Below are 13,880 nucleotides of genomic sequence, written 5' to 3' on the forward strand. Positions count from 1 at the left end.
AATGCAGACTTATTCATTAATCTTTTAACAATCTCGATTTGGACCATGTTTAGAAAGCTACATTCTGCTATGAAAAATAAACGCAAAAATCAAAAGTTAAAAACATAGCGCACATCCAACTGGTCATTTTCAGAAGCTAAAGCCTACACAAAAGCGATGCACACAGTGTCTTTAGAATATATATATTTTATTGAGATATACTATACATGACTCCATTGTGGAAACATTGAAATCTAACATAAGTGCAGTTATTAAATCATCAAAACTGTGTGTAGTTTGTTATAGAAATAAAAGAAACATTGATATAAAACTGACACGATGGTTACTGACTTCATTTGACATTAAGGCAGGTCGTTGCATAAATGACCTGAGAATACAATCATTTTATAGGCATTTGTGGTGTGATTTGATTGTGCACATGTCGCTTGTTTGTTTTGTGTTGTTGCTTGTATGTGAATGAGTAAAAGTCCTGATATATCCATGACAGAAACAAAAGTGAAGCCCTATCATTCCCCTCCCTTACATGGTAACCTTTCACCCCGGATAAAGTCATTTTCCTTTGGATGCTCTACGGTATCACAGGAGAAATTGGTCTTCCTTTGTTTTTAACACTGATTGGCTTTAACTTACGAGAAATAGGCCTACATGCTGTCCAGTGTCCATGGTCAACATAGTTTTGGCATTTGAGTCGGGCGTCGGCGGTTACATTACGCACGGCTTGACATCTTGACACACACCTTGATGATGATGATGCAGTTGGTGGTAGTAAGATCCACTAGCAGTAGGATGGAAAGATGTGATCCCATTAAAGTTCAACACAAAATCTTTCCTGTCACATACTGGTGAAGAGTGACTTTGATATCGAGGTATTCCCACTGTAAATAGAAAGAGAAGAAAATATTTTTGGTTTATTTTAATACAGTAGAACATATAAAACATCTCTCTCTTTTTGGTGAAGATAAGGAGAGAGAGAGAGTGGTGTGTGTGTGTGTGTGTGTGTGTGTGTGTGTGTGTGTGTGTGTGTGTGTGTGTGTGTGTGTGTGTGTGTGTGTGTGTGTGTGTGTGTGCGAGTGCGTGCGAGTGCGTGCGTGTGCGTTTGTTTGGTCATGCATGTTTATTATGCTCTCTGTTTAATTTATGTTAGTATGGTTGTTCACGTGAGACAACTGACTACCACTGGATTTTTCTAACGAATATTAGGCTACTGGGACAACTGAAAACATAAAATATGGACTGTGTCTACCAAGCAAATAGGTTGATGATTTAGAAAGTGCTTTCAGGGACCTTAATGGATATTGCGTTTGCGAAGCCTACGGTTATGTTAACATTTCGAAGAACTCCGTTGAAAAGTGGAAAAACCTGATATTTCCATAGATATTTGAAAAGCCTGTATACAAGCCAATAGGGCAAGAATCTCCAAGCATTATGTGGAAAGAAACCCCCCAATCATTTGTTTATTTCACTGAGTCTGGGGCGCGTAACGAGGCCGTGTTCTTTATTTCTGTTTTCTCGTTCCCTCGCTTAAAAAAACCTAGGCCTATTTCACAAGTCATGGTGAAATAGTGGGATGTATTGGCTGAAAGAGAAACTTTTGATCTAACGTTTTGGTATTGTTCTTATCCTAGAGTATTTGCATTTATCGGATCTTCAGAGCACATCATTAAACGTTTTACAACTGTGTGTCCATGGAAATTACTCCAGATGTGATGGTTCAGTGCGCGGTGTGTTTCTTATCTCGCTAAAACATAGAACATAACTGGAGTCCGCGTTTTTAAAACAACATTGCAGGTGACTGACAGCTCTTATTAGGCGCTTAACAAGCCAGAAGGCCCCAATTCAGTCAAAGGCTAGTGTTCTGAATAGTTAAACTACCCGTTAAGTTTAACTAGGCAGTGGGCTCCCTCCCTCCAGGAACCCAAGTCCTGAAAATCCTTTTCAGCCGTAGACCGGTGCTGGGTTTTCATGACCAGTCCTCTGACATAGCCTACCCTGTTTTCTTGAACTTGCATGATCATGGCCTTGAGAACTGTGGTAGCAGAGCTACATTAATGTGTAAAAAAACTCTGCAGGCCTACAAGAAAACACTTTCATATTGAGCCACAGACGATAGCTAATATCGACATTCTTAAGACATTAATCCCACCTAATCACACTCCTTAGCCTACTTAACAGAACATGCATGGTAGGCTTCTCACTTAACATTTAGTTCTACTTTATTTTATTCCTGGTGAGCATGTTATTTAACGTTGCAATGAAACATGTATTTCGCCAGTTGGATTGTGCGTAAATGTCTCACATTCGATTGTAGTGTGCGTTCTTGTATATTGTGGCTTTCATGAAGCCTTTTATTATAGGCCTACTGTATATGTGCCTTACAGAGTATGTTCTGGTAGCCAGCTATATTTCATATTTAATGTTGCAGGCCTATGAATTTTAAGTGCATTTTCTGGCACGGTTGCCTGTTTTTCTTGTTGGTTTCACTTCGTTGTCATGGCATAATATGACATCACACGGACATTAGCCTACCTGAAATATCAGAGGAGTCCCTGCCGTTGTGGTGAAGGTAGCTCTGCTCAATGGAATACGGAGACATACTCGAATGTAAACCAGAGGATGTCGGGCTGTTAGAAGCGAGTGGTTGCTGCTTGATGTAGGGTGACACACTGGATGAGGCCCAGTGCGCCGACGTTGCATACGGAGAGTGACACTCCAGTGAGCTGCCCATCGCAGGGGGTGAATGTAGGGGACTGCTGCTGCTATCGGGACCATAGTCACCGTTAGACGTCACTTGACAAGCCGCCATGTAGGTGGATCCCGGACTGGGCGACATGTGAGGCACATGGTGGCCCGCACTCAACCCATCGTATCCCCCTGGCACACCAGCGTTAGTCATCATGTCCAGATTGTAACCATTGGCGTGGCAGGCCAAAGATGCAGAGGGTGACTGGAAATCAAAGTTCTGAGGCAGCATGGATGTGCCGAAGCCGATGCCGTTCATCATCCGGTACATTGGTTTCAGGGCTTGACATTTCCTACGAAATCCTCGCGGTCTACGGCGAAAAGACCCTTCCTCAAACATGAACTCGCTGCCAGGGTCTATTGTCCAGTAATGTCCTTTGCCTGGTCTTCCAAGGCCCTTCGGCAACTTAATGAAGCATTCGTTCAGCGAGAGATTGTGTCTAACTGAATTCTTCCAACCCTGGTAGGACCCCCGGAAGAAAGGGAACCGGGCCTGGAGAAATTGGTAGATCTCACTCAGAGTTAACCTCTTTGTAGGAGAACTCTGAATGGCCATAACAATTAGGGCGATATAAGAGTACGGCGGTTTTTCGGGGCGCCTCATGCCTGAGTTTGCTTTCTTGCCCTTAGTGGTGGTCGATGATCCCGCGGCATCCAGTACGGTCTGTGCGTTCTGCAGCGCGGAATGCATAGCACCGGATGCTGGGCTGGATCGCAGAGGCGCCGGGTCCAGCTGCTGCTGCGCGGTTTCAGTTGTCATCTCTGCGTAATTTTCTCGAACTGAAATCACAACGAGCGACCAAAGTAGATGCAGGAGTCGTAAAAGAGATTTGTGATTAACGCCTCACAGGTCCAGCATGCACTTGAAAATAATTAAGTCTCATTTACCCTACAACTCAAAGTGTCCAAAAGATAGCGGAGGGAGTTTCCAATCGTAGGCTACTAATTTCAGAGGTCAATGCCCTGTGGAACTTCCATGCGCACTTATCCGAGGCACCAGCTGTGTGTCGCCAGAGCAGCGGTTCTTCCGCAGTCTTTTGGTGGCCATCGCAAGTTCTAATCCTTTAAGAGAAGGGAACGCAACGCTCCTGGGCTCTCTTGCGCAGATCCACTCGGCCAAACAAAACGCGACCACCTATCAATTCGTAAATCTCTCTCTGCCCCCCAGATCACGTCTAAATCCCTCCAAGAAATCGCTGTCGACCAAAGAGACCCACCCCCTTCCACGTCTGGCCCCAATCCAGCTGTCTTCTAACGGGAGGTTCTGCTAAAAGTCCGAGCAAAGAGCCTCTCCCTCCCCTTGACATCTCTAATACACGCTATTACGCCATTTATCAAGCCGGCGTTAGACATTCCAATCAACACCGCCACACGCCAACCGCGGAGAGTAACACTTTTAAAATTACAGTCATATGCTAAAAATAAATCATGGCATTCGTTTTCCCATGGCGAATGTTATAATTACAATAGGCAACTGAAGGTATTGATTCCACTAACTTCAGTGGTAATGCGTTTCGATGCCACGATTTTATTATTGCCGCCCAATATAACGGGACCAGTTGGAGAGATAGAAGTGTGGATAGATAGCGTTGCAGCATAACGCTTGACTTTCCAGAGAAGGGTTCTGGGAGCAGAGCTTACGAAAAATGTGTCCCCCCCTTATGTGTATACATGTGCTTGTACGGGGTTGTTCTGGATAAATGACTTTGACATGAGTGGAAGCAGGCTTTTTCCATCAGGCGCTCCGACGCTGCCTAGATACCACACACAGCGATCCAGTGTCAGTTTACCGGCTCCAGTCCGAATCCTATCCCTTGAGAGCTGTGCTAATTAATTGTAAAGCGATCGCAAAGTTAGAAACGATCCAAATGTCCAGAGGAACAAATCATAATAATAATAATAATAATAATAATAATAATAATGATAATAATAATAATAATAATAATAATGATAATAATAATAACAATAATAATAATAGGCTAATAAAGGCACTGTTCTTTTCTGTATGCCTAATGTTAAAGTAGCCTATAACAACATTTAAAAATTGGTAAGGTCATATTATGCATTCTATTTACGTGGGTAAAATGTTCTAAACATCTAGGCCTAACATCCTTTGGTAGGCCTATTAATAATGAAGCACCCAGACTCGTGCGTTACGCGGAAATTCAGAGCGCATCTACAAGGGCCCTTTAATAAAGAACTTTATACACGTTTTTATACATAATTAATAGACAATATATCAACTCATGGCGAACACATGAACCAAGCACCGCGACAGCTTGTAAAAACCATCTCTCTACATTAAACCACAAAAGGATGTAGAGATAAAATCACGCTTCGTCACCACAATAAAGGTAAAGAACATAATCTCCCCAGAATTTCCTGCAACATCAAAACTAATATCCCCGCTGCGTCCAGGATGCACTGGCGGCTTAGAGGAAGCCTTGCTCGGTGCAAGAGAAAAATACTTGGAAGACTTTGAAATTTTCACCCCTTATGAGTAAGCCCATGTTGTCAGGATCACATTGTCATAACAAAACCTGCTGGATTCTTTGACTATTTTTGGTGAGCATTCTCCTTAAACTGGACACAATTGGCAGACTTGGAGAAAGAATCCGACTCTCCTGTTCCCTCTCGAAGAGCTCAGGCATGCATTTGCCAGTCTCTTGCCGAGGATATTTCTGCGGCAACTCAAGGAAAGGATATTTGTTGCTCTAGACAGAAAATATAAATACTGAATATCTAAATATGTCTGTATCCGGTTCAAGGGAGCCTCGCAGAGAGAGCGCGAGAGAAACATAACAATGAACAGCGAGAGGCGCCTATGAATGACGTGTTCCTGTTTCCACTGGAGGTCTGTGTCCATTGACGTGGTCAAATAAAAACTTGCAATATTGACAACTAGGCTATCTGTCGCACGTCTGTGGATTGTGTTCGTTTTAAAATAGGCTATCAAGCAAAAATGAAAGCCATCGGGATGTTTTTAATTTTATTTTAACTAGGCTCAATAAGATAAACCATCTCATAGCTTTTCAAATGTTGAGAAATTGGATTTAGGCCTAGGCCTATTTCTTGATTTGTCTGCATGACTGCGATGTAGGCAACTTTTCTGCGATTCAGACAACTTTCAAAAGCACAGAGGGCTTTTTGACACCGTGTGCTGTGACCTGCAGGTTGCAGTGTTGTCTCTTTCTCTAACCTTGTATATTCTCACCTGTCCGGCCACTGTCGGCGTATCCCAGATAGCCGAGTGTGGCTAAATGGGGTAGGCTAAATGTAGGCTGATTTATTTGTGTGGAATCCGCTTTTGTTTAATGACATTTTATTTTCCACCGTTTTAGCGAAATTATTACAGCTACTTACAACAATCAGCATGCGTCTGTTTTTGTTTAAAGCCGTTTTACAAATATGCCTATTGGGATAGCCTTGGAAGCCTATTTAGTAGTTTGTGCCACACCGTTTTATGATAGGCCTATCCTTTTGTTTCAAATGTTGACGTAGCATATTACACTTCTTTGTCCAAACAAAACCATTAGGCCACAGCTTTAATGCAGAATAAATTAGCCTAAATTAATTAATGAAATGATAATGCCCAGATCTTTCTACATTATTAATATCTAGCGTTAGCAGCCAGGGGAAAGTCTTCTACCATCCATTCCTCCCATTATTATTTCTGTTCGGCGTGTCCCACCACTTGTGGGCAAGCTCGTTAATGACGCTGTTGTTATTGATGATTCAGTACCATGGACAGCGCCGGGCATTATCTAAACAGGTTTTGTAAATCCCACTGACCATTGAAACGGTTCCAATTCGCATTTCTATTATTCACATTATTCTTTTACACATTATTCTTTTAGCCTGTTTCTATTCGGGCTCCAAGGCAGGTTAATCTCATTATCAGATCAATGCTGTTGTAGCCTAGAATATTACTGCGTGCATCAAGGTCTATAACCAGTAATCAGCTCTGTTCAGTGAACTGTTAAATGATTTTTTTTTAATTTACCTAGCCTAACTATTTTTGATTATTTTATTGGAGGTTAATGTTCAATGTTCAATTTATTTCCTTATGGATCAACATGTGATCTCTAGGAATTGTTCAAGAAAGCCACATATTTTACATTCACTTGAAGATTTGGCCGACTCTAAAACAACAGAGTTGTAAACAACGCGCGCGCGCGTGTGTGTGTGTGTGAGAGAGAGAGAGAGAGAGAGAGAGAGAGAGAGCGTGCGTGCGTGCGTGCTTGCGTGCGTGTGTGCGTGTGTGTGTGTGTGTGTGTGTGTGTGTGTGTGTGTGTGTGTGTGTGTGTGTGTGTGTGTGTGTGTGATGAGGTTCCACCCTAGCTTCCCTCTGGAAGGTTTGCTTTAGGGTGCGATAGGATTGGGACAGTGTTTGATATAGTTGACATTTCAATAGGCTTTAAGATAAAATCCTGTTGTCATGATGATTCTCTTAACACGTCCACAAGACAAGTATTGAATGAGGACAGAGACCCAGTGATACCATTCCATCATTTTAATAATAACATTAAGACATTTGTCGTTTAGAATGCATGTTTCAGTATAAAATGCATTTAGATAGCCTATGTACACATATTTTTCCAGTTTATACGAATAAACTTGACCGAGAGTAAAATCAACAAATTTCATTTTCAACACTTTCCCATCAGGATCTTCGTAACGTCATGTCAAAAATAGATCAACAGCCTTTAATAAATGATTATGAACAGGATATTTTACACATTGTAGCCAACATGGAGCTGCAGATCCAACTTGACCTGTGGTTCGCTAAGGCACGTCCAAATAAATTATTCCTAACAGATAGTTCATATACAGTCTATGGCACTATTTTGACAAATCAGCATTGCCTACTGTGCGTAAACCTTATCTGACGTGTAATACATATATTAAAGATGTGCCGTAGCCTATCAGACAAAGATATCAGCCTAGGCCCTATATGCCCAAAACTGCCGTCAAATAAAAAAAATAATGAAATGTAGACTATTTTCTTGTACAAATCTACTCGTTTAGTGCATTGACAGTGATAACACCTCCCGCTCTTAAAGAGCAGTATTTTACGTTATGACAGTAAGTAGTCAATTTTGAACGGGTGATAAAGGTCCGCTTTCGACGTTGCCGGCAGTTGAACAACGCGGGCTGCTTGGGACATCGGCAAGTACTCTGCTGTCAAGTGGAAAGCAGGGGGCAAGTCTTTGTGATGATGTGCGCTCACGCCCGCGTTCTCGTAGACTCCGCTGTACGCTCGCAGCACCTGTGCTGCGCTAGAGTCGACCAAGAAAGAGGGGGCAGGAGGTAGCGCAACAGGTGGACTCCTCATGACGTAAGGCATCATGTGAACTCGTCCGGACCATTTCAGTCCAGCCGGGATTGACTGCTCATCCATTTCCTGCGGGCAATGTTCCTCTCTCCTGAAAGGTTTACTGAGGATACTGTCTATGGCAAATGAACTGGAGAATTTTGTGTTTGAGCTGGTTGCAGGGATCGTTGAATTAAGGGTTTCGCCAACGCTTTGGTTCAAACCCTCTTGCTCCTTACCAGATTTTTTGTTGATGCGCTTTCTCCTGCGTCGGAACACTCCATCTGCAAATGTGTACTCACTGTGTGGGTTCAACATCCAGTAATTGTCCTTACCCCAGGGCCTCGAGGGGTCCCGCAATACTTTTAAGAAGCAATCATTCAGGGACAGATTGTGACGAACGGAATTCCTCCATCCAGTGTAGCTACCCCTGAAAAACGGGAACTTCTTCATGAGGTAGTCGTTGATCTCTGCCAAAGTGAGTCTACCGGAGCTCGACTCTCGGATGGCCATGGCAATCAGTGCGATGTAAGAATATGGTGGTTTGGGTCTTCGGGTGTACGGCTTGCCTTTCCCCTCGACGCACGACATAGCAGGTGCCGGACTGTGAGCCACACAATCCCCATCCGAGCCCAGCTCCTCCTCCCCTGATAAGGGTGAGGGAACACTTCCCTCAGCATCGCTGCACACTTCAAGGGGTTTCCCTTCGTAATGTCCCCCGCAGAATACTTCGAGCTTCATTTTCAATTCCCGTTCTCAGTTGAAGTGTTCACCAGAACCGTGTCAGTGACCGCAAGGAACAGATCCCCAACGAGCGCAACGAGAAAGTTTTATTCCTCTTGCCGAGCAAAAAAAATGCAGCGCAGTCAGAGTCAGGATATCCTAAGTCATGTATCGGAAGGCAACAAGGTCATACCTGTGCAAGCGCAAGAGCGCAGATTACCTCTGGTATGCTTTACCAGCTCTAATATAACACTTACCTCAGGACCAACCCACGGGAGGCGTGGCTCTTTTAACCTCACCAAGACCATATCAGCGACAAGTGCGTGTAAATAACTTAAACATCTAAAGCCATTAAACTTCTTACAGTCCAAATATGGATGTATGCTTGGCATTAGCAAATCATAACACGCAAAAATAAGTTGCTTGTGTTTCATAGCGGAGAAATACGCTGCCTGTCAAAAGGAGCTCACCTGCGACCGGTAAACTGTCAAAGGTACCACCCATCACGGCATTTCGCGAGAGGCAACCAGGTGGCGTTAGTTTACCAGATATCCCTGTAGTGTTATCCCATAGGTAAAGGTTTGCAATTTCGAATACACTGCCCTGTTCAACATTTAATTCATTCTAGTTCATATAAAACATACATTTATACATGTATGTTAGTGTAGAGATTGCTGTGTTGTCCTGCATTTTTTCAGGATTGTTGATGCTCATCGACCTGATGCTTAAAAGGCAATTGCATGACACTGGTATCCCTGAACAACCCACACAGATTGCATGCGTACTTGGTGTGTATTTGCTGTGTAGCTGCTAGTGAATGAGACCTGGGTGGATTTGCACACCTCTAAAACCACTCCGTCTTAAACACTTGTTCCAGAAGGCTGCCAGGAGTCTTATCTCAGACAAATGTTTAGACAGTTAATGGGATGTTTGCAGCTAGCGGTCTTGCTTACCTCACTGATGAATGGGAGCCAAAGGCACACCAAAACGCACAAGTATGAATAAGCATTGTGATGAATGGCTCTTATTCCGCACATTAATCTTTCTATTTAAACCTTTCCTCCAGCCAGGTCTGGGTTACATACCATTCTCTTATTTGTGGCATGCAAAGCAGGCGTGGCAGACTTCTCTTACACCAGGTCAGCTTATAAGGTTTCAGCCTGTACAAGCAGGTGGCATCCTGTATGAGGTTGTGTATATTTTCTGTACGTGGGTGGCTGAATGATAATTAGGCAGGCACGGAAACAAAAACAAAAAAAAACATTTACAATGTTCTGGCACACTTTGAAGTATCTGCAGGCAGGACCCTCATATGAAAGGGCTGACTGTCTTGGCCGCCAAGGAAGCTGTGAAGTCGCAGCAATAACACCAAACACAGGGCTTAAGTTGTGTGTTCTGTCTCTTACCCTCTTCCTCTCTTTAAAAGACAACACAAACACTTCCCCCCCTTTTTGAGCATTGTCTATATAATGTACACTTTGGTCAAGTGTTTTTGGTACTTACCGGGGAACAGCTAATATGTCTTCCTACATTTGTGTCAAAAATTGCATTTTTCCATATAGGCTACGTTATGAAAGAATTTCCTCCAAGACATACAGCCATTTTAAAAACAGGGGTTTATGCAATTTTATGATACATAAGCGAATGATTGTGGTTAGGAAAAGGCCTAAGCGATAGCAGCATGAGATGGAGGCATGTCAATGGTTGAAAGTGTTCAGCTGTATGACACATGCTGGGCAGGTATAAATAAATCTAGAAATTGTTACAGATGGTTTTATATATTTAACTATCTTTCTTAATTGCTATTAAAATAAGGTATTTTAAAGTAAACTACAATAGGGAACCTCTAGAAAATGCATCTTTCAATGCTTTTCACCGGTGCAATGCATTTCTATCTTTCATCAAGCTTTTAAGGTTTTGCATACAATGTAATAGTGACTCAAAACTCTGTGTTGTACAGATTTAATATTTAACTTTTTTGATCCACACTGAAAGTGCCCAAATTCATTTTCAATGAGATACTGTTTAATTTATATATTGCTTGGTATCCAAAGTGAAAGCCTATTGAGGGTGTACATATATATTGCAATTTTTCCAGTCTGAGCCGGTTGGATCACAGAGCGGTTCATCATAGGTACACTGAATGTTGTACAATCACGCATAACTTCCAAGATAGCAGTCTGCCAACACTTCCAAATCTGTGTACCTATAAATGTGCCACCACCCAAGCAAAATGTGTTTATGCAAGCCCATAGCATTTTGACCCACCCCATGTCCTTAGGTTGTCTGTCTAACCTTCTGTCAGGTTATACTCACACTGCACACATACAGTATATGCACAGAAACACAGACATACAATGATATGTCACTGCGATCCTCTCTCTTGCACGCCCTCAATACTGCGGAGGCATAAAATGAACTGCCACTGAACCCATGCACGAAGTCTTCACGCCCTTTTCAGGCAAGTGCAGTGACCTGATGATGACACCTGGTTGAAATATTTTTAGTGACAGGAGGGATGAGTTCTTTTATTGAGCACATTGTGTTGAGATGTCTGCATTCCCAAGTTTGACGAGCGAGATGGTTTTTTTTAGCTGTGAACCAAACAGCCGAGGTTAGCAAACAAGGCGAGTGCAATTATCAGTTCTGTAACTCTGGGGTAGCAGAAGTTCATCTCCAGTCATTAGGTGATGCAGTTCAAATCTAGCTGACATGTTTATAGGCCTGGCAGAGACAGAGGGAGAGAGAGAGAGAGAGAGAGAGAGAGAGAGAGAGAGAGAGAGAGAGAGAGAGAGAGAGACAGAGAGAGAGAGAGGAGAGACAGAGAGGAGAGAGAGAGAGAGAGAGAGAGAGAGAGAGAGACAGAGAGAGAGAGAGAGACAGAGGGAGAGACAGAGGGAGAGACAGAGGGAGAGACAGAGGGAGAGACAGAGGGAGAGACAGAGGGAGAGACAGAGGGAGAGAGAGAGAGAGAGAGAGAGAGAGAGAGAGAGAGAGAGAGATCCCCATAGTACTGTATGATTAAGAGTGTCTTCCTCTACGTATAAAATGCCTTCACAGTAGTCGAGGCGAGCTGAAATTGACTGCACGTCGCCTATTGCCTACTCCTCTTCGTGCCAGTACACTCTGGCATTAAAATGTTACATCTCACCATGTTCATACATGCACTGAGATTTTTTTTAAGTGTGCATGTGTTTACCCACAACGAAAACAGAATTTGAGTGCTAATCTGTTTGTGCCAGTGGTGACACCCAATACCAGGTGAAGTCACTGTTTTGAAGAGGCACATGTTGACTAAAGCTCTGTGTAATCCCGCCACACAATGAGTAAGGCTCAAATTATATGTATGTCCTCTTCTCTCTTCTCACCACTAAGGCTGGAGTGACTCTGTGGCCCCAAGGAGCATCATCGGTGTCAGAGACGGCCTTTCTCTTAGAGCGACCACAGCAGCACCTCGACACGGGATGTGACATAGACATGTCACATGGATGCTGACACGTATATCCTTCCACACAGTTTTTTTTTAAAGTTAGTTTGGTCATCTTAGAGTATACACAGTATAATGAAGGCATTTTATTAATTTTCGGAAAGAGAATGTTATTACTGTATTATTCAGATAAATCTTAATTGTAGTCAGTGATACATATTTTCAAATTCATATATCCAAATATTTTCTTATTGCCGAATTTTCAATGTAAATGTATGGTAGCATTTTTTCTGGTTGATGTTTATTGTCTATGCGCAATTACTTGGATTTATATGGTTTTTTTGTAAATGGGTTGTTGCTAACCATATACAGGACCAATGTTACGGCAAGACTCTTTTTGTACATTCTGCAATATCCAGTCGAAGAACACTACTGTGCTTTACCAGTGTCCACATACTCAGACAACAACCAGACTGGAGTGGCATTGCACTGACAGCTGTGCAGGTGGAATTTGCAAGGTATTCACACACTGTTTAGACAGTACCATGCTGAACAATCAACTAGACACATTCTGTACTAACATCCATGCAATGAAATATGTGAATGCACTGTTCAGATTTTACAGCTAAACCCATGATCCATCAAATGTCTTGTTCATTACCTCCGGCAAGGAGGCTAAGTTTTTGGTCACATTGGTTTATCTGTCCGTCTGTTTGTTTGTTTGACTGTCTGTCAGCAGGATAACTCACAACGTTATGAAAGGATTTGGATGAAATTTTGTGGCGTGGTTGGAAATGACGAAAGGAACAAGTGATTACATTTTGGTGGTGTTTTTGAAAGATTTTTCACCATTGCGTGACAGGGTGAATTTTGACATTCCAGTTTCTAACTCCACAAAAATAAGGCAGAAACACAGAAAAACTAGGATGTAACATTGTCAAATGTTCTATCAAACAGCTTCCTTCTTGAAGGTCTGCGCTCTCTGAGTGCATTTCTAGTTACAAATGGTATGAGCATTGGAGTTGTTGTTAACTCAATGTATTTGCTGGAGTAAGTCACTATTGATTGTATTCTTTTTTTTAAAAAACTGTTGGCATTGTTTCACAAATGATTTATTGTTTTATAACACATGAAGATCTGCAGAGTTCATCAAGAAGGAGTAAGGCCAGACGTCAGAATCTTCAAAGTCATTAACTTGCATTCCTGGACATACTTGTGTAAGTGCAGACCTGTAGCTCAAGATGCGAATCTCACACTGTTTAAAACCTTACAGGGATTACATCGACAGTGACCAGATAAGCATCGCAGGTATGGAAATCTGTTGAAGTATGTTCTCAATGTGACCCTTGACTTATATTCTTTGGAGACACCCGTTGGGTTATCTTCACCATGATAGGCTAGACTAGAACAGAACACTGTGTAAAAAATGGAAGTAGTAGCTGAAATGACACAGCACCTTGTGCAAGCACATCTAGGGTCTGCACACACATGTACACACGGCACGCACAAGCACACACACGCACACGCACACGCACACGCACACACACACGCACACACACACACACACACACACACACACACACACACACACACACACACACACACACACACACACACACACACACACACACACACACACCTATGGCAAGGGCACATCATGGGATCTGAAGAAACTGA

At 42.6% G+C, this 13,880-nt stretch overlaps 2 protein-coding genes across 2 annotated transcripts; both read right to left on the reverse strand.

Annotated features, from left to right (window-relative positions):
* Positions 1-226: 226 nt before the first annotated feature.
* On the reverse strand, positions 227-3,885 carry foxf2a (forkhead box F2a). The gene is made up of 2 exons (XM_063220461.1): positions 2,527-3,885; positions 227-875 (listed from the first exon to the last, which is right to left on the reverse strand). Exons 1-2 carry the CDS (start codon positions 3,497-3,499, stop codon positions 703-705), a joined length of 1,146 nt encoding a protein of 381 aa, XP_063076531.1. The 5' UTR covers positions 3,500-3,885; the 3' UTR covers positions 227-702.
* Positions 3,886-7,213: 3,328 nt separating this feature from the next.
* On the reverse strand, positions 7,214-8,980 carry foxq1a (forkhead box Q1a). The gene has a single exon (XM_063220462.1). The coding sequence runs from the start codon at positions 8,792-8,794 to the stop codon at positions 7,817-7,819; it is 978 nt and encodes a 325-aa protein (XP_063076532.1). The 5' UTR covers positions 8,795-8,980; the 3' UTR covers positions 7,214-7,816.
* Between the last annotated feature and the right edge of the window lie 4,900 nt (positions 8,981-13,880).

The sequence above is a fragment of the Engraulis encrasicolus genome, chromosome 16 (genome assembly GCF_034702125.1).
Source record: "Engraulis encrasicolus isolate BLACKSEA-1 chromosome 16, IST_EnEncr_1.0, whole genome shotgun sequence".
In the NCBI taxonomy this organism is placed as follows: Eukaryota; Metazoa; Chordata; class Actinopteri; order Clupeiformes; family Engraulidae; genus Engraulis; species Engraulis encrasicolus.

Excerpts from the sequence above, each read along its gene's own strand:
- foxf2a (XM_063220461.1), bottom strand. The coding sequence starts at position 3,499 with ATGACAACTGAAACCGCGCAGCAGCAGCTGGACCCGGCGCCTCTGCGA. Across the intron at positions 876-2,526 it reads GGACTCCTCTGATATTTCAG|TGGGAATACCTCGATATCAA; the intron begins GTAGGCTAATGT and ends TTCTATTTACAG.
- foxq1a (XM_063220462.1), bottom strand. The coding sequence starts at position 8,794 with ATGAAGCTCGAAGTATTCTGCGGGGGACATTACGAAGGGAAACCCCTT.